General features: G+C 35.0%; 1 protein-coding gene across 8 annotated transcripts in view; it reads right to left on the bottom strand.

The window, feature by feature from the left end:
* Positions 1-19,693, bottom strand: part of METTL25 (methyltransferase like 25) — a 63,983-nt gene that overhangs the window by 12,456 nt on the left and 31,834 nt on the right. For 7 of the 8 annotated variants that reach the window (XM_075747824.1, XM_075747833.1, XM_075747846.1 and 4 more), the window contains 4 exons: positions 9,265-9,359; positions 6,731-6,760; positions 5,568-5,641; positions 2,826-2,919 (listed from right to left, as the gene is read on the bottom strand). In XM_075747824.1, the coding sequence (XP_075603939.1) occupies positions 2,826-2,919; positions 5,568-5,641; positions 6,731-6,760; positions 9,265-9,359 (293 nt within the window). Of the gene's footprint in view, positions 1-536; positions 1,821-2,825; positions 2,920-5,567; positions 5,642-6,730; positions 6,761-9,264; positions 9,360-19,693 lie in introns of those variants that run through there. The other variant, XM_075747864.1, reaches the window with a different exon arrangement.

Raw genomic sequence — 19,693 nt, 5'->3', positions numbered from 1 at the left:
GCTCTCTTTATGCTGCCTCCATGTTTGTCCAGACTGGAAAAGTACTGCATTGCACCAGGGCTACCCCCGCACCTGGAACGGAGACTTCGGTGCGTACCAAGGAAGCAGCTGTGATGCTCATCATGAACCACGAGTTTGGAAGGGTGTTTATGTCCCACAGTCCAGATTCATCCACAGGCATCAAAAACATCCGCGATTTTACCAGAGATGCCAAGCTACCAAGCCCTGGCAGTGACTCCTAAAAACTTAATGCCGCTACACCTCTAACTCTCAGTACATTTATTATCATACAGAGATTAAACTCTCTTCAATTTTCTAATAAGCAGATTAAAAGACCTGAGACTCAGAGTTTTCTGACTTCTGTTTTTTTAGAAAATAATTTTGCAAATGTAAACCAGACACTCCTATGCAAACATTTTTTTCTCATAGTTCTCTGGTTGTATTACACCATGTGACTAAGTTTTAGCTGTTTTTCTAACATCACCTAAATAAATTTATGCATGAAGACAATGATTGCCTCCTTTTTTTCTGAATGACAGGCACATTTTTGATCATTCTGGAAGTATCCTTCATATATGCTTACTCCTGCCTTAAATGCTTCCCAAGGCATCAGTTTTTGGCCGCTGCCGGAGACAGAGCAGACATTTGGTCTATGCAGTACAGCTGCTCTTTTGTTCACTTTTAAAAACAGAGCTAGAAAACAAATTCTGCATAAATTTCTTTTTGATTTTTGTTGTCTTTGAGAGCAAATGTTTAGGCTTCATCACATTTTTAGCTATGTAAGTATTTTTTTTCTGAAGAGAGAAATTTAACACATTCTCCAATATTGTGTAGCTATACTGCTGACTGCATCATGAAAACTGCAGTGTCAGAACCACTGGTGAGGGAGCAGTAACAACTTTCCTCTCAGTGGTACCAAAATAGCACGGATTTTGTGCTGCTGCGGATTTCAACATCGTTGGGAAATAAAAAATAATATTGTTTAGATCAGCATAAAATTCAGTTTTCAGTATGCAGCCAGCTGTACATAAAAATGAGGAGAAATATAAGCAAAAATGGTCTTTAGCAACCACACAAACACATGCAGCTTGAAGTAGTGTTAACAGCCATCTTTCTCTCAGGGCAACTTGCATTTGTCCGGAGCCTTTCTAGGAAAAGGCGGTGTGTCTAAAATCAGACATACTGACACAAAGTTTCTATGCTCACTGGTTTTAAAGAAACGAGTGTCTAACTCTCTACCAGCAGAGTTTAATCAATGATTTGCAACTGATTATTGCACAAAAAATCCACTACTGCTTTTGGGTGATGGTACATATAAGGAGGAAGACATTATTTTACTTTCAGCTGGTGTTAGTGCCTATTTATACAGAAAAGCAAACAGGTAACTCAAACAGAATTAAATATAATCCTTTTAAAACACAGTGAACTTCAGGTTTGTTTGGTTTTTTTGGTTGTTTTTTTTTTTTTTAATGCAGTAAGCATGATTCCAATATTATTTGCATTTACTTATTTTGTTTTGCATTTTCCTCTTAGTTTACGGTTTGATGTGCCTGGCACATTTTAAGTGATTTGACATTTTGACTACAGATTTTAAGCATTGCTTTACCAAAGACTACAACAACATTTACCTTAAATATTTTACACACTTGCCGCTCATACTTTTTTTCTTTGATTTGTACTCAATTTTTTAATAATCAGTCTAATACTCTCTAGTGTCTCCATTGCACAACTTGCTCTGAGAGTGGTTGTGATCTTCACACAGTCGTATTCCACGCCTGATGCTATGTTGCCATCTGTTGACCAATTTAGCAGTTGTAGTACTAAGACGAGACAGCCAAGAATTTAAAAAAATCTCTGAAAGGTTTTATAAGTTCAAATCTCAATTTTGTATTTACTTCTTTTTCTCTATCTAGGAAAGTTACTTTAAAATCTTAATATTTATCCTTAAAATTTATTAATTTAAAGAAAAAAAGTCTTAGGCCTTCAAAGATCTTCAAAGGTTATTTAAGGAGTCTGTCTAAAGGCTAATATAAATTGCAAATACTTTGGGAACCAAATGTAAGAGAAATATACTGCATGGATGGAATTGCCTATCTTGCTATGAAGTTACATTTTTCAGTTTCAAAAGGTGTCCAAAGGGATCAAGAGAATGTTGCTGCAGAAAAAAATGAAAATAAAAAGGGGTCAAAGTGTTTACTATGTGATTCATTATTCATGGTTTTTTGGATAACTTTCACTTTAAACTTAAGTACAGACAAAAAAGTAACGTGTTTGTATAGGATAGTATTTCAGCTGGATTTAAAAAGGAGCAAGAGTTACTTTTATCAGGATGTATAGTATCAGACAAGAAGTTCTTCATGCCCGCTTTGGCATCTGAAAAGTATATTTACGTCTGCATGACAGCATGTATAAAACAGACGATGTATTACATTTTTTTGCCTCAAAGGAGATTTGTAGGATTAACTTCAGAAATACCGGAAAGGCTTAAAAAAATTCTGATCATGAGCACCATGTATAAAAAAGGATTGGTTTTATATAAAGCGATTAGAAAAAAGTAATCTTTAAACAAAATCTTTTGAAGAATTTACACATGGAAGTCTATTTTGAAAAAAACATGAACAAACCCAACTTTGATTTTTTTTTTTAATACATAAAAATAAGAATGGATTGTCTCTATTAATATTTATAAAAATGAGAATTCTTTATATTTAAACAGCAATATACAAACTAAATCAACTCAGTGGCTTAACCATTGTGTTGTAGTGCTGACTTCAAGAACTTACATGGATGTAAGAATTTCATGCAGTCTCTATTTAGTGACTCACCTTTGAATCATCCAGTTCCAGCTTTTTCAGAGACTTTCTGACATAATCTATGAAGGAGGATGATTTGGAGAAAGTTTTTCCAACATGACGATCACTGCAAATATAGTGATGAGATGCAGGCTTTTATACATCCAACAACTGAAACTTACACATTTTTAATTAATTTTAATTAATTTTTTATTTCAGGAGAAATAAATCAGCTACTACTGCCAAGTTAGTAAAAATTTTCCTTTCTCCCCTGTTTACTTAAAACAAAACAAGCTAACAAATACCTGAAAAAATTTCTAGATAGAGCAACTGTAGAATTGTACTATGGCTATAGTACAGTTATTTTATCTAAAAATTGGAGAGTTGAAGGTTTCTTTTTAATTTCTCCCTAATATTTTTATTTCGTTGTATGAAGGACAAAATTCTTATTTATGATGACAGATATTTCCTTCTATACTTCAATAATACTTCTATGATTTAGTACAATGCTGCTGTAATTTATTTACCATCAACCACTGGACAGAGCAAATGCCAAGTTGGAGTAAAATTTCACTTTTGCTTGTTACCTTTTGTTCTTATCCTCACAATTTTTATTTCACTAAGCGATGCCAGAATTTTCTCCTGTTTTCAACTCAATGGCCTACTTTTGAAGCCAGCCAAAAATGTGGGTTGTTTCAGAAAATATGTTAAAATAAGACATGAAAACTTAGTGTATAAGAAGACTGAATCCTAACAGGCCACTTACTTACATTTGTTCTCTGTGTTTAAAATATCTTGGAGAAAAAACATGCAAAGTTTTTGCTAGTCTGAATTCGTTTTCTTGACTGTGTCTTAACGTGATTCCTCTTCCAGCTGTGCAGTGTAGGAGTTGTTACATCTTCAGCTACAGTTGTTGGTTTTGAGTATTCAGCTACTTAAGAGGAAAAACACTTTCCCCCTCGTGAAATACTAAATAGAAATATCTTTGGTAAAAAATTTCCCCCTCTTTATTCTTAGTAAAACCCCCTTCTCCTTATTTAAGGATCAGGATCAACATAGAATGGTTTGGGTTGGAAGGGACCTCAAAGATCATCTAGTTCCACCCCCCCTGCCATGGGCAGGGACACCCTCCACTAGACCAGGTTGCCCAAAGGCCCATCCAACCTGGCCTTGAACACTTCCAGGGATGGGGCATTCACAGCTTCTCTGGGCAACCTGTGCCAGTGCCTCACCACTACTGAGGTCAACAGAGAGACTTTACTCAGTGGCAGTTCTAATGCTGTTTAGCTGGCAGGGATCCCCACTCACTGAGAATCAACAGTCACATTTATTTTTAAAGAAAGAATGAATTTCTGAACTGATATTTGATACTCAGATGCACCCAAACATTTGGGCTGATGCTATCTGAAAATCCATTAATGATTATGCTCTTAAGTCATTCTTTGGAAGATGGGTAGCTGCCTCCAAATCACAGGCTGCTGGGGGGAAAGATATCATCTGGGTCTGCCTGGGATGGAGCCCATCTAGTGCCGTGCTTTGGATTTGTGACTAGAACAGTGCTGGTAACACACTGACATTTCAGTTTTTGCCAAACAGTGATTGCATGCCATCCAGGCCTTCTCTGTTTCTCCCTCTGCCCCCCAGGGAGTACGCTGGGGGTGCACAAGAAGTGTGTGGGGGACACGGCCAGGGCAGCTGACCCGAGTGGACCATAGGGATATTCCATGCCATACAACATCATGCTCAGCAATAAAATTGGTGTGTGGGTGAGGAGTTTTTGCAAGGTAGCCATTGCTTTTATTTCAAAAGTATAATCTTAATTACGTCCTCCAAATTATACTTCCTTTAACAAAGGAAACATATTATAATTCTCACACTTTTTCTTTTCTTTACAGTGTAGTAGCCATGATTTTATGTGTGATATTTTATGTAATTTTAAAATAAACAAGCATATCTTCTTTCAGGAGTTTGACCTTCTGAAGGGTAAGCTGTCTGGCTCTACATTCAGCAAAAAATTTGGGGGTATCTGCATTAGCACTTATTTTAGATCAGGAACATACTTCTGAAGTGAATTTTCTGGTTTTCCCTACCTCTCCTGCCTTGCTTTACACTGCAGAATAGGATCAGAGCTCAAAAAATGGGTTCTTTTCAAATTAAGTTGAACTGGAAGGTGCGTTTCTGGATGTGCTCCTGGATGTGCTCCAAGTGTCAATGGGCATACACCCCACAGAATTAGATAAACTCTAATCCTACCACAACTCCAGAAAAAGAGCATAGTGCAGCTGTCAGGTCCTCAGCAACAGCTCTCCCAATCCCATCCTACACGGGCGCAGTACTTGCCAAGGCAGGCACAGGCGGTAAGTGGCTCTTCATAGCCATGTTGGCCATTGGGCTTTTAGCAGTTTTTCTCAGGACAAATGTAAATGTCTTTTTGTCTTCTGCAGTATTAAAGCTGCCAGGATCTCTGCACAACAGGGTGGCCCAGGATTGGGTTGACTTTTTAGTGAATTCGCAATCGATTCTCTAGTGAAGTTATGTTCTATCCATGTATCCCAGTACCAAAGAGGACCTATTTCAGCTATGGGTAGAAGAAGGGATGTGATGTGGATTTAGGATGAACAAATGTATCTTGCATTTTAATACCAATATGTATACACAGGCTGATGAGATTGATTCTTACAGCCTTCTGCTTTCTAAGAAATACTTTCTCTACAGAATAGAGGTAGCAGAGAATTGGAGCTTTGGTTCGAATTCTGTGAATTCAGAGCTTCCTACCTTTTGGTGACACCATAAATTTCTTCTATAATAACCTGAAGAACAGCTCGATAAAACAATGATTCTGTAGGCAGCTGCAAAAAAATTTACAACAGCAAGGATTTCAAATTGGCATTGGAATTAAGATCAGAGTAACAAAACCAGTATTGGCTTCCTTAACTACTTACTGGCTTGTATTCTTTACAAACAGTCATAACTGGTTTAAGAGGACAATTTACTAATGTTCTTGCATCCAGTTAAAATGACGTTTTTGGGTCAGGTTCTAACATAACCATGAATGCAACAAGAAAAAAAAGAAACACAGGCTGTGAAGTAAAAGTTCAAAGGTTGGCAGAGGGAAAAAGAACCGAGGAAAAACATACTGATCATATCCAAATTCTACTATGCAAAATAAATATAACAATTTACCTAAGCTGTTTTAAAGATGAAAGGAGTAATTCCATAGCTGAATCATCATACACTGTAGTCTGAATCAGAATACGCTGAAAACTTCCTATCTTTGTGTATGAAAGATATTTGCATAAAAATAGTTAATGCTTGCTAATTAAAAATTCACAGTAAAATGCATTTACAGTAAAAGGCTACTGGGGTCAGTGGGCTTAAATATGGAAAGAAGTTGTCTCTCAGCCTTGCCTTTTAAATATTTGCACAGTTGGTGTCCACCCAAAAGGATAACTTGCACAACAATAATTCAAAGTATTCACAGGGAAAAAAATATACAGGGATTAAAAATGAGAATGAAGATGTTTCTAACCGGTTCAAGCTTCTGTCATAACAATTTCTATTTTTACATTAGTTGATAAAACATTGGGATAGAGTGATCCAAACCAGGGATATCAGAAGGACATTTGCACTGAATTTATGTATTAGCTGAAATATAGTGAAAGAAGTTAGGAAGGGTAGTTTAACATCTTAAATTTTAAGCCACGCTTTTTTTCCAGACTCTTAATTGTCAAAAGAAAACAGATTCACTAAGTACAATCATAGCAATAAAAATGTGATTTCATGATGACACATGCTATCTATCAGTATTTGATGTAGGGTATGCTAGTACTTTAGATTCCAGAAATGCAGAAGTTCAATAAAAGGTCATGGATTAAGAGCATTCAAGGGGGATAACCACATTTTATCTTAGAATGACTAAAATAAACAATATAACTTACCATTTGGCCAACTGCAACTCGCTCCAAAGCCTTTAAGAGTGAAGGAATTAAATTGCTGATATGTTTATTCTTTATCAGAACATTTTATAAACACATTGTATAAAAGTCAGAGGAGATGACATTTTAACAGATTAGTGGTGTGACATAACAAGAGCTTGCACCCTTTAAAGTGTTAATACCTTTAGGGACTCATAATCAGCTCACTCCTGCTATTTTGGTTTATTTATAGAGAAGCAATGACAACTGACACTACGGAAATAGATGCATGCAAAATTTGTTTGTTTTTCTTAGTATTGTAAAAGAATGTCATGGGATTACTCTCTGTGAATGTGCTAAAAAGAAATCCATGTTTCTTGAGTCTGTTCCTACCGAAAGACAAATAATTCAGTTTGCGTATTCAACTATTTTAAAATAAATAGTAGTTAAATGTCCAATGTCGTTAAATACTTTTAGTCTCTAGTATTCACATAAATTGAATTTCGATATGTAAAGTTAAATAAAATAAAAACTTCAGAGGGGCTGCATTTTACAATGCTGTGCATTATCTTTCACTAGCTTCTTCATGCCATAAATACTGATGCAGGTGTGACAGTACTTGATTTTTATGATCTATAGTGACAAAGAATGACAAATAATTAGAAGCGTGGAATATTTTTCCACAGTTGAAAAGATACTGTGTCTGTAATAATTTCAACCAAGTATTAAAGACAGTAGTAGAAATGAAGATAAAAATTCAATAAATTATCTGATGATACAACAAATTAGATAGCAAACCAAAAATGCCTCACTACTTATGGGTCATCGTCACCTTTAGCCCCCAGACTCCACTACAGTAAATAGGACTGCTCATCTCTAAACCACCCACTTCTTCTCCTGGTTTTAGAATTGATTTTGTATTTCAGCCTGTTCTTCAAACATGGTCCAAGTAGTCGCAGTTCCGCTGTTCATGGCTTTGGCCAACTATCAGGTTTGACTTCTGCTGCATAAGCTATGGCTCTCATACCAGCATCTCTCTGCTGCTGCTTAGAAAGATGTACATGGGTTCTAACATGTACTATATGGGTCTGAAACTGAAACTCTTGTCCAGAACCTTTGGCCCTTGGCACTTTAATCAATTTGAATGACACGTACTAATGAACATCAGCAATAATGCTCAGAGCCATTGCTCAGCAGACTGTTTCCCCTAGCCAGTCATTCCCCCAGGACAATGGGTTCCTAGCTGCTGCGCTGTCTCCCTTGAACCTCTGAGAAGGCAAGGAAAATCCTAGTCATGAAAAACGCATAGAGAGAATTACAAACATAATAGCAGTAGAAGTGTCTAGTGACACGGCAGAACTCCTTGCCTTTCATGACTGTTTAAACAAAAAAGTTTTTAACTGCCAAATTTCTGTGATTTCAGTGAAATCTAAAATAGATATATATGGTAGGATCAGTACTGTCTCTTGGGGGTCATTTGCTTACAAAATTTATCTTCCTACCATTGTTGAAAAACAGCCCAAACTTTTCCTTTCCAAAAGAAATGGAATGGGAAGGCAAATAGCTAATGTGTCAGCTGAGGAAGAATTGGTATTGTATGACACCGACAAGAAAAAAAGAAAAGGCTAATCCCTTGTAGAAGGTACTTTTTGTGATAAGTTTTACAGCAACAACTCTAAAAGGAACGATATTTTTCTTGTACCTTGCCCATGGCAACAAATTCAAGCCTTAGAAGTGCCACACAACTGTTCTCCTATACCATCTCCTGATAGCTTCTAATTGCCATGTTAGTTCAAGTTTACATAACCTTGATACGTTAGCCTGTACTGTGTCTTTGGTCCACGCTGTTCTCCGTACTGGAGGTACAGAGCTAGCAGCAGAGGCTAACCAGAAACTGATGTGATTCATCTTGATACCAGAAATTAAAAATTAATAGAGGAAAGGAAGAGTGGTCTTCTAACTGAAACAGTGGTTGACTTTTTTTAGTACATATCTGTTTTTTCAAGTTAGACAACAGTTCATCATCCTGTCTTGATGAGGTTAGGTCTTTAAAAGCACTTCATGTGTTGGTGCGGTGTTAAAAAGAGGTTTCCAGTCTCTTAAGCCACATGGATTTTAGAGCTCTTCTAGTTTTTGGAATAGGCAGGTTTGTTGAGGTCAGAACATTCAATATTATGAATCATTGAGTCGTTGGGGGAGTTACTGATTGCAATCCTTCTACAATTACCTTGTTCCCTGCTAAGTCCTTGGCCAGGAACTATTACCCTGAGGGGTTACCTTGTTTAGGTTTCAACAAAGGTTTGGCCTTTCTGTCCATTCTTAAAATACATTTCTGTCAATAGTCATTTTTTCAGGCCTTCAGCAAGTATAAAATACATAAAGCTGGAAGGTCAATACTATTTTTTTAGATATAATTCATCATCTTACAACATTAATGATGTTATTCTGTAGAGTCTGGGATTAAAGTCATGGCTCTAGGATTAGAAGCCAAAAACAATGAATCCTATAACATCTGGATAAAGCTCTCAGTAGGAAAAAGAAAAGAAGGGGAATCATACCAAGCACGCTGACATTCTAGCATTGCGACCACAGCACCAGCCCTTGTCCTTCAAGTACTGACACATGGGAAATCCCCACACTTCCTCTGGGCAATCTACAAAATGGAGAAAAAAAGACCAGGCATAGCTTTCATGAGCTATTTTTCTCTTACTTACAGACTACACGCTGTATTGAGCAAGATGAACGGTAGTTAATGGTAGCAGAAATGCTTAGCTGTTCTAGTCCACTACCAAAAACCATGGTAGTGTTATAAAAAACGTATTTTCCCCATAACAGATGTTTTTTGTTCAGGCTGAATTTCTGATAGCTTCACATTTTCCAAAACAATTTTAAGTGAGTGTCTTTTATGAAAATCCACTGAAATAAACATTCCAAGGGTTTGCAAATACTCATGGCACCCCATGCCATGCTGTGAGTCACAAGATGTAAGCCGGGCAGTCATTCAATGTAGCAAGACTTCAGTATCGCTTCTCATTGGGTTCTTCTTCTATCATAAACATCTTTTCAACATCACACAGAACGATGTGTATTTGTTTATTTCAGTTCTGAAGGTCCGTGCTTTGCTGCGAGGCAGAATGTTTGTTTTCCAGAAAAGAGCAGCTGCACAGGCTCTTGCTGTTTCTTCATAACACCAAGAAGCATTTGCATCACAATCTGTCTTCAGTTTGTTTCAGTATCATTAATATTTTGAATAACACCACAGTTCTTCATGTTTAACACTCATGCAAATGTGGGAAAAGTAAATTACGGGGATTGCTTTATAGATGTTCATAATACTCAGTTTTAAATGTAGACAAGCTCTACAATGTTTTGAATTTTCATTACTGCATTTGTCAGCTGATTTTTCAGAACGCTGAATAAGAATTACTACTTTCTTTAGAAAAAAAAAATTGGCTATGATCCTGCCTTTTTAGCATAGAAAGATGACTTGGGCATATTTAAAGAGAAATCAGTGTAACGGGGTTAAAAAAAGGACAGCAGAAATACGACTCTTCAAATTTACCGAAAGTCTGAGATACATACATGTAAGTAGAATTCATTTTGTGAAAGTTGAGCAAAGAAAAAGGGAAATAGGAAACTATAAATGATATGACCCTCCTCCCCACAGCGAAAGCGCTCGGTTTTCTAGCAGTAGTTAGTCCCTGGTCTTTGCTGATCTCTAGGGAGTAACAGCAAGCAGGTAATCTTCTGCAGGCAACCTCACACTTTGCTCTCCTTTTAGCCCTGAGAAATGTCAGAGGCTCTTAGGGGATGAATACCAGTTTGAGGGCCGTGATTTAAGAATAGGAGGTTAATTCTGGATAATTAGCAGAAGGAGAAAGATAATTCCTTTAGATATAAAGATGAAATTTGACAAAACAGATTGCAACTGATTTCAGCACTAGGAATGTACTAAGAATTTGTAAGTGTCTCATGACAAGATATGAAACATTAATTAACTTCAAGTCTAATTATTGAGTACATGGAATAAAACTGAGTATTTGTACCACAGGGATCGTAATAAGAACTTACCGAATGTATTTTTTGCAAAGGAAACAATGACTGCCATGGTTCCTATTCTATGATTCATATTAATTAGACTAATATATATGTTAAAACATTTCAAAATAAAAATTTGCAAACTGAGTTAGAAAGATGAAATCATTGATCTTTCCAAGTTACCCCTTCTAATTTACACCCTGTCCTCTAGGCAAACTAATCATCCATGCAAGTTCAAGTTGCTACCCACTGAGCTACAATCTCAATATTAGTGCAATATCCTCATGCATAATTCTGAAGAATTCATGACACCTTTGAAAAAGATAATCAGGCAAAGCACCATCTTCATTTAGATCACTGAAACTGCTCTTACAATTTTTTGTGTATATCCAAAGTTGACCACATATATCTACAATATTGCCTTGAGTTCTATTTATCTTTCCATATCCAGTCCACTCTCAAGCACATTGTTGATTAAAAAAAAAAAAATTGTATGACTCATATATTGCTATAAGGTTCATATATTTATCAGCTACATTTTAAACCCCTGGAAATTCTGTTAATGCCTGCAACTATTTTGAGATATTCTTAATATTATATAACTCACTAATTACCATATTGTGCTTCCATTTGACAACACATCAGCTGTTCTAAATGATACAAATCTCAAAAAAACATTCAAGCAACATTTTAAGTATGGGTATTCTATAGAAGATTTCACAGCAAACAGCACAAGTGTTCAGCATGACACAAAGCAACAATCATGTTATAATTCAATATACAGGAGCCACTCAGACAGAATTCTTCTTCCTAGGAGAAGTCAACAAAATGGGGAATTCTAGGTCATCATTTGATGAGCTGAACTGAAGCTATGCTGGGGTATAAACCTAGAACCTAGTAGTTAAATAGCTATGACTTTACCTCTAAGCTAACCTCTTAAAAAGATTAGATCACACATTTAATAAAACTAATTGCTGCAAATATTGCACCAAAATAAAACATTGCAAAAGAAATAGTAATTCTGTTATGTTCTAGAACAAAATCTATAAACTATGCCATAATTTTAATGTGGAGGAAGAGAACACAGGAAACAGAGTTAAAGCACCATCATGAACAACACGAAAAGTTGTATCCTAGTTTGCCTTTGTGGAACAGTATGGTTCCTGGAAACCTACAGAGATAAAATATGAATGTAAGTAGTTTGAAGATACTTGCTGTTATTTCCTTCTGTCCCCATAAATTGGTTACATCTGGCTGAAGTGTGAAAACATACTCATCAAAATCACCCAGATACACATAGCAGGATAAAACAAAACATATATTACATAGAAACATATAATGCTGAATAAAAGAACAATTCCAACCATTAGCCACAGAACAGATTCCTATTAGTTCCCTCTGACTGGGTTTAATAACAATCATAGTTTCATGGAAGAGTTAGACAAACTAATCCTGTCCTTACCATTCTTTTTTTGACATTAAAGAACATTTTTCTGATAGCCATAATATCTCCTCCCCTAGAAATGGATTTTAATAGGAACTTTCCAAATTTTCATCACTTTTTTCCATTACAATTTTTTTCATGTCTTTTGAAAAACAAAGGAACTTCGTGGATCTTAAAACATAGGTGGGAGAATTCTTTTAAATATTTTCATACTTTAAGCAATCCCTCAATAGATTTCCTAACTCTTCTTGTGACCACAGGGATGTCTCATGACTGACTAACTTCAGCAGCTGATTTCTCACTCCTCTAACAGGCAGAAATGCTGTATGGAGAAGCTGTCTTGACTTCAGTTTATTATATACTTGAAATCCAGTGGAGGAGATGATTAACACTTTGGGAAACAAGTGCAAATACATTCAGATGCCAGCCACAACTGAAAAATATTAATAAAATTTTTCACTCAATGCTGTCTAGCAAAAGAGAATACAAAGCCTCAGGTCTATATTGGTAAAATATTTTAAATTTGAGTAAATGTAAAGTCTCATACTGAACAAGTCTAAATTTTCGATGAAGTATGTCAGATTAACTTTCCACTTCTTCTGGGAACCCAATACTATGAGTGTTCTTTAATATTTTGTCAGAATTTATTTCTTATTTCCTAACTTAGTCTTGGAAATCATATGTTATTTCCTGTCCTCTAATTATTTAGACCTTTTTTGTAAGACCTTCAGTAAACTGCTGTTTAGTTTTGTGGAGGAATGGGACTTCAGCACTCTTCCATTTTGTGTATAGTTTGTAACACTGCAATATTAGTGCCCTATACCATTTGGAGCACCAGTACTATTTTGAACTTTGCTTATAAAGGATTTTCTCCCTTTCTATTTAACTTCCAAGTGAAAAAAAAGGCAATACATATGGACATCTGATATACTGAAAACATTGAGTAGTAAAAATGTATAAATCACAACAAATATATTATATATTTATAATTAGATCAACTACAACTTCCCTCATCATGATTTAATTCTCCCTGGATCAGAGAAAAGCTTCAGGCTAGCCTTACTGTTGTTACCATCACATTTACAGATCCATTAAGACTCTTACTGCCTCAGCAGTGTTTCAAAGATATTTTTTTAAGAGTTGTTTAACTAATAAAACAATTAAGCATAGCTAGGAAACAGGATTTCCAAAATGTAGAACACTGAATGTTTTCTATTTATGCTTCCTTTCTTGCTAGTTATAGAAAAAATATCTGGCAACAGAAGTAAAAAGAAAGGATTTCACTGGCTAATCCTTCTGTACGTGCACATGGATTTCCAAGAAAGTTCAAGAGAATGGGATGAGCTTCTCCACTATCTTTAATATTAGGCCTTGCATAGTTCTTCAACTCTAAGATACTACAATTTCTAGTGTGTTAACATCTAAAATTTACTTCGCGCAGCTTTACAGCACTATACAGTTTCTATGAAACAACAGGACCAACAGGTTTTATTGTTACTAGACAAATAAACTTAACTAGGGTTCCATGTGGTCTTGCAGTTTCTTATCTTCCTTTGCTAACATTTCATGAAAACATATTTGCATTTATGCTTCTCATATTTTTAATTTCTTGCAATTCCCAGCTGTTCCAAACTGCAGTTCCCAATATAACAACTCATTTGTTATGTTTTCTGCCTTACCCTCCAGAAGAGATAGTTCTATTGCAGTAATGTATTGAACACTATTTGTTAAACTCATCCTGGCAGAAACAATACAAATTTTGTCACGAAACAATGCCTATCTCAATGGTTAATGGATAATTTATGAAAGAAAAAATAAAAATAATCAGAGTTTTGTTTCACTTGTGTGGTACAGTAGAGCTGATTATAATGTCTGTTTTGAAATTATTCATCTGCTCTTTAAAAACAAAGTAACACAAATAAGTTATGAAAAATGGCAAAGTAATGTAAAATAGAGGATTCTGATTTTCTTGAAATGCACTTTATCTTTCTATTATATTTTTAAGATTTTAAGATTTTCTAGTATAGGCATAATGACAACAGATTTATTTTCTAGTAATGAAGTTCATCAGATTGTAAACAGCACGTGGCAAAGAGAAGGCAGAAGAAATATGTTTTTAGTGCACAGGCTGAAATTCCCACTCTACTCATCATATTTTGTTTAAGAAATTATATTCTTTTTAGAAAAACAAGCATTGCTTATTTCATTCCTAAACTTCATCTTTACTTAGGCAATTTATTACTGATACGTTCTGAAACACCAGTCTCTTGAAGTGTTTCAGCATGAGAACATAACTTCAAGACAGACCTTATTCTAATTTAGTACAGTTATGCTGATTGTACGCCCACAGCTAGGGCTGTATGAAACCGTTCACAGTTTTTAATGGCAGATACCTTACACTTCCTTTCAAAATTACCATTAAGACTGAAATCAGTTTCTGTATTGAATTTAACCTATCATTTTTGCCATTTATTTTAATACAGATATGTATTAATGATTTGAAATGAGAATATTAAAATGTTAATATTAAGAATTTGAAATGTATTTCAAAATGGTCTAAGTATTATCAGTAGTTCCTAATAATACCATTCAGTGAGTTATCACTGCAGTATAATCTTGTCAGTTCTAAATGCTTAAATGTATCTTTGTCTCTTACCACTCAAAAACTGCATTGGTTAAAACCACCGCATCTACATTTCTTTATGAAGTGTGATCAATATCAGCCCATGTAAAATATTGCAATATATATATAGCAACACAATAGGCCAATGTAGAAGTACTTCTAAGAGAACGTCAATGTCCTTTTTATATTTTCTTATCTTTTTTTATTACAATAGTCACATCTCCTACTCATTTGCTATTATTTTGATATTAACATCTATTTCAGCTGATGTCTTACTTCCTGATGTCTTAGTGTCTCATCTTTGTCCATCCTCACAGTTTATACCCCTAATTTCCAAATTCCACTACAGTTATGAAGTATAATTCTCCAATTTGCCTCTCACTTCAGTGTATGATTTAGGCTTTTAAGATGCTTAATTCCCCCTGATTTGTGCAGCTGTTTTTCAAAGGTTTTATTGATTTATTTTTTTTCCCCCATTTTCTCTATTTCAAAGCATGAGAAACCCGGAGTTCAGATACTTATTAATCAACTTCAGTTGAATTTTTGTACTTCACAGCCAGTGCACTTGAGTGTCTATGATCTCCTTCTGTGATCATGAAAGAAAAAGAAAAACAAAGATGAAAATAAAAGAAATGCAAGACTACGTGAAGGCTCCATTCTGAACCATTCCTGGGCAGCTAGAGAATACTGAAGGCAAAAATACAAGGAGTGCCAATTGTACGGAAAAAGCACAACTGATGGAAGATCAGACACAGCTGTCAGTGTGAGGTAATTGTACAAGGACCGCCAAGCACATTGAAAAATCTCTGTATTAATCATATACTTGTTGACCAACAATGCTTTGGGATTCTCGCCAAAGACATGTAAATAAGAGTGACATGGCACCTAAAACCTCAAGGCTGGCACTAAGATCTGCTCTTCACCTATTTAATTCAAAGAGCAATACTCGAGATGTAAAAACCATAGGAATTGTGTCCTTGCTTGGGTAGTTCCTGACACATTGATGGTCAAGATAAATAAAAGTTACAATAAATAGGACTAAATTATTCCCTTTCCCCTTATTCCTAATTATCCTCTGTCCCATCATTTCTATTTTAGTATTTGAAGCTGTTTGTTAGAAAATCAATGCATACTTAAGAGTGTACGATAAATGGTCCAATTGCATCTTTATCCATAGAAAAATTGTGATCTAAAAAGCCTTGGGAGGCTCTCTTTCTGTCTAACTAGAGCCTTCCGTCTGCCAAGGAATATAGTCAGCATTCCTAGAAGTGTAAAACTAAAAAAGAAAAAGAAAAAAATAACAGGGCACATTTGAGAACTGTAAATGGCATTATAAATGTAAATTCATTTCCCTTCTCTTTTTTTTTTAATCAATCAGATTCTTTAAAAATATTCTTATTAAATTTTCTTCGTAGAGAAAGGGATTTTTGTATTTATTACTCTGAACATAATAACACATTATTAATAATAGAAACATATTACTAAAAACTAAAAGGAAACCTGGGAGGGCAACACCAAGTGAAAGGTGAATAAATGGTTACTGGCAGTTTTACGTCAGTGCTGTCATTCCAGCAGGGGCTGCAGTAAGGTAGGGAGGGACCCCCATTCTTCTGGACTGCTACTTGGAAGGTCCTGAATGACTTCCTTCTCCAGACAAACCAGAGAAGCAGAGTGAGGATGGAGATGGCAAGCTCAGGCTCAGAAGTAGCTCAGTGAAGAAGAAGCCTGGTCTTCCAGGAGAAAGAAGAGTTCATTCTAGTACTACCAACAAACCCAGGCACTGCCATAAAAGTTGAGGCTAGTAGCTATGATCGGAAATTTAAATAAATTCTTTGCTAACACTGTATTAAAATATTGGTTTTTAGCCCTGTTACCTAGTTCTAGGAAATTAGCACTAGTCATATTAAAAATCAATAACAGAAACATGAAACTCCAACTCAAACATCCAGTGACTAAGAAATAAACACAGCATATATATATAGTGTAGGAAATACTACACCATTCCACGTATATGAAGATTCAAAAGACAGTAGTCATTTTCTAAATGCACAGACTAAAATATTTACTAGTAAAAAGAACATTATATTCTGGTATGCAAAATTGTAAATATGATATTAAAAATTTTACATTTTTGCAAAGTGCTAATTACAACCGTATTAAATGGAAAGGAAAATGACCCCTAATTTTTAAGTTCAATTACCTGGAAAAAATCTCATCTTTACTGGTAAACATGGTATATGAATAAACTGTCTTCAGTGCAAAAATAAAATGGAATTATAGCATACAAAATCCATAAACTGCGCTAAAAATGTATAAGCTAAAGGAAAAGTATTTCTATATAAATTCTTTATACTGTGGTCACATATTTTTCTCAATTTTCTTATGTGTAGAGTATTATTTTCTTAGACTAGACAATGGAATACCCTGCAGTTGCTTTTAATAAACTCCAAGCAAAAGGGAGATGAATTTCAAAGGTTGTTTTATACACTAGACTTGTCTAACTCTTTCAGTTAGAGAAAACTCCCACTGAAGCCAATTACCGCCTTTTCATACTACCGGACGTCTCTGATAGCACTCAGTTAGCAAGGCATGACACAAATTTAAAAAAGTAAAAGAATTTATATTCTAAATCAGACGAATCCCATTTGCAAAGTAGGAGAAAGAGGTGTAATATATGCATAGACACAACATGTAGCTATCCTTATAGAAGTTTTAATGTAACCAGTAACATTAACAGAACTATATTTTATACCTCCAACTTCTAATTCCCCTCATCCCAGTCATCATTAGCTGGCAAATTTATATATCTTATCTTAGTGGAAATAGATCTTCTGTAACTAATATGAGATAGGCCTCTGTAAGAACTGTAGGAGTGGATCTACCATTATTATAATATATCAGAAGTCTCCCTTCTGCTCGACAAACCCTGTAACATCCAAATTGGAATTAACACTCAAAGGTCACACTGGACATTAGATTTTTCACACCAAAGCCTTGAAATTGCAATACTCAGTGCAGAATATTGTGCTTAAAAGGAACCCTGCTGAAGTCATTCAAATACTACAAATTGTTTAGGCTACTTATATGCTGTAAACTGAAGGATTAGAACACGCACAATTACATATTTATGTTGACATTATGCTACGAAGTTGTGCAAAAAGGCAAGATCCTAAGACTTAAAAAAATCAATGATCGTCACTAAAACTGTGGAAGATATATTAAATGAATTTGCAGAAACTGTATTTCAAGATGGGAAAAAGTCTTCTGAAGTTCTTTATTTGAAAATGGCCTTCGTTTTCAAAGGAAAGCTTTTTCTGTCGTATTTCAGTTTGAAACATTTTTTCTATTTGTTCTCCCTTGTCAAACATGACAACGCATTTATTCGCCTAGTTTGGTATAAAATGTACAATGTAAGAATTTACATTGAAACAATCCCCTTTTTTTCTGTTTCAAAGAAAGTAAATAGGCAATTATTTGATACTTTATTTTTTCAAAAGACTATTATTACATTCCAGCAGATGTTACTGAAATAAGTGGTATATTGAACATATGTAGTCCATCATTTTCAGGGTATTTTGTTTCCAGGGAATTCATGTCCTTAATGACTGCTGGAGAAAGAGGCATTAGTTCACATACCATAAGCTCTTTGCTCTTGACAAACAAAGGCTGTCACTATGCACAGACTCTATTCTTACAGAAGTCAGGGAAGGAATTACCCTATTCAGACCAGCAGAAAATATACAGTGACATTGTGCCTCAACAATGTTATAAATGTCACCATTCAAACAGGAGAGTAATCTTGCTTACCAAGGATTTATAGCTTTAGTAATTCTTCTGCTCTCAGTATAATTAGTCTTTTCGCACTTGATATCAATAAGAATTATAAAATAGTGAAGTTTTATTTCTTCTCAGCTATGTAGTTTTTATTATGTTCTAAATATTCTGACCCCATTTCAGAGCGTGAAAGTGTTAGGGTATTATTCTGAATCTCCTTGAGAGACCACAAACTATTTAACTGTATTCTGCACGGTGACAGAAGAAAAAAGGTTATTAACAGACAACTTTATTAGGTCAGTAGTGTAATTGGCACAGGCAAACAAAACATTTTTCTTTTAATGGTTATAAAAGTAAAAAAAAATTATTCTGTATGTTCTTTTGATAATAACTTGTACAGACCTCTAACTTAAGTCTCAATTCTCTTTGACCTTTTGCAGATATCCGAGTGCCTACAGAATTTCTTCTAAATAGACAGTAGTTATGGGACTACCATTGTGATAAAGCTATAAGGGATTGCTCAAGGAAACAAAACATTGAAAAAACCTTAAATGCACGTCTTAAGCCACAGTTGTGCTTCATAGAAGGAACTCATCAGATGAAATCTAAAATCAAAGGATCCCTACAAGAAGCTATAGAAAAACAGGAAAAAATTGCCAAGGGCACACGGCATTCATCCAAAAACTAGAAACAGTATGAAATTTCCAAACTGCAATATGTGCAACTTCTTGATTAAAACTCCTTGGTTCTAGAGATCTGAAAAACAGGTAATGTAATATTAATGCTTATGAAGAGCTCAAGGGCAGGTCGAGGGAACTTCCAAACAGGAAGCCTCACAATTATATGGAGAGAAAGTATTTTAGAGAATAGAGTCATTGGATATATGAGCAAATATAATATATTTGGGAAGAGTCAACATGACTTTCTTAAAAGGAAGTCATATCTCACAAACATATTGGAATCTTTTTTGAAGACTTCAAGTAACACTTAGACAAGAAAGAGAGAGTGGATTTGCAAATGGCATTCAACAAGACCATTAGAGAAACTATCAAAACACAGAACAAGATAAAAAAGTATTCCTGTGGGTAAGTAATTGACAGAAACAAAG

Source organism: Balearica regulorum, chromosome 1 (assembly GCF_011004875.1).
Source record: "Balearica regulorum gibbericeps isolate bBalReg1 chromosome 1, bBalReg1.pri, whole genome shotgun sequence".
NCBI classification, from domain to species: domain Eukaryota; kingdom Metazoa; phylum Chordata; class Aves; order Gruiformes; family Gruidae; genus Balearica; species Balearica regulorum.
Note: the sequence above shows the minus strand (reverse complement) of the source record. Positions and strands in the feature narration are given on the sequence as shown.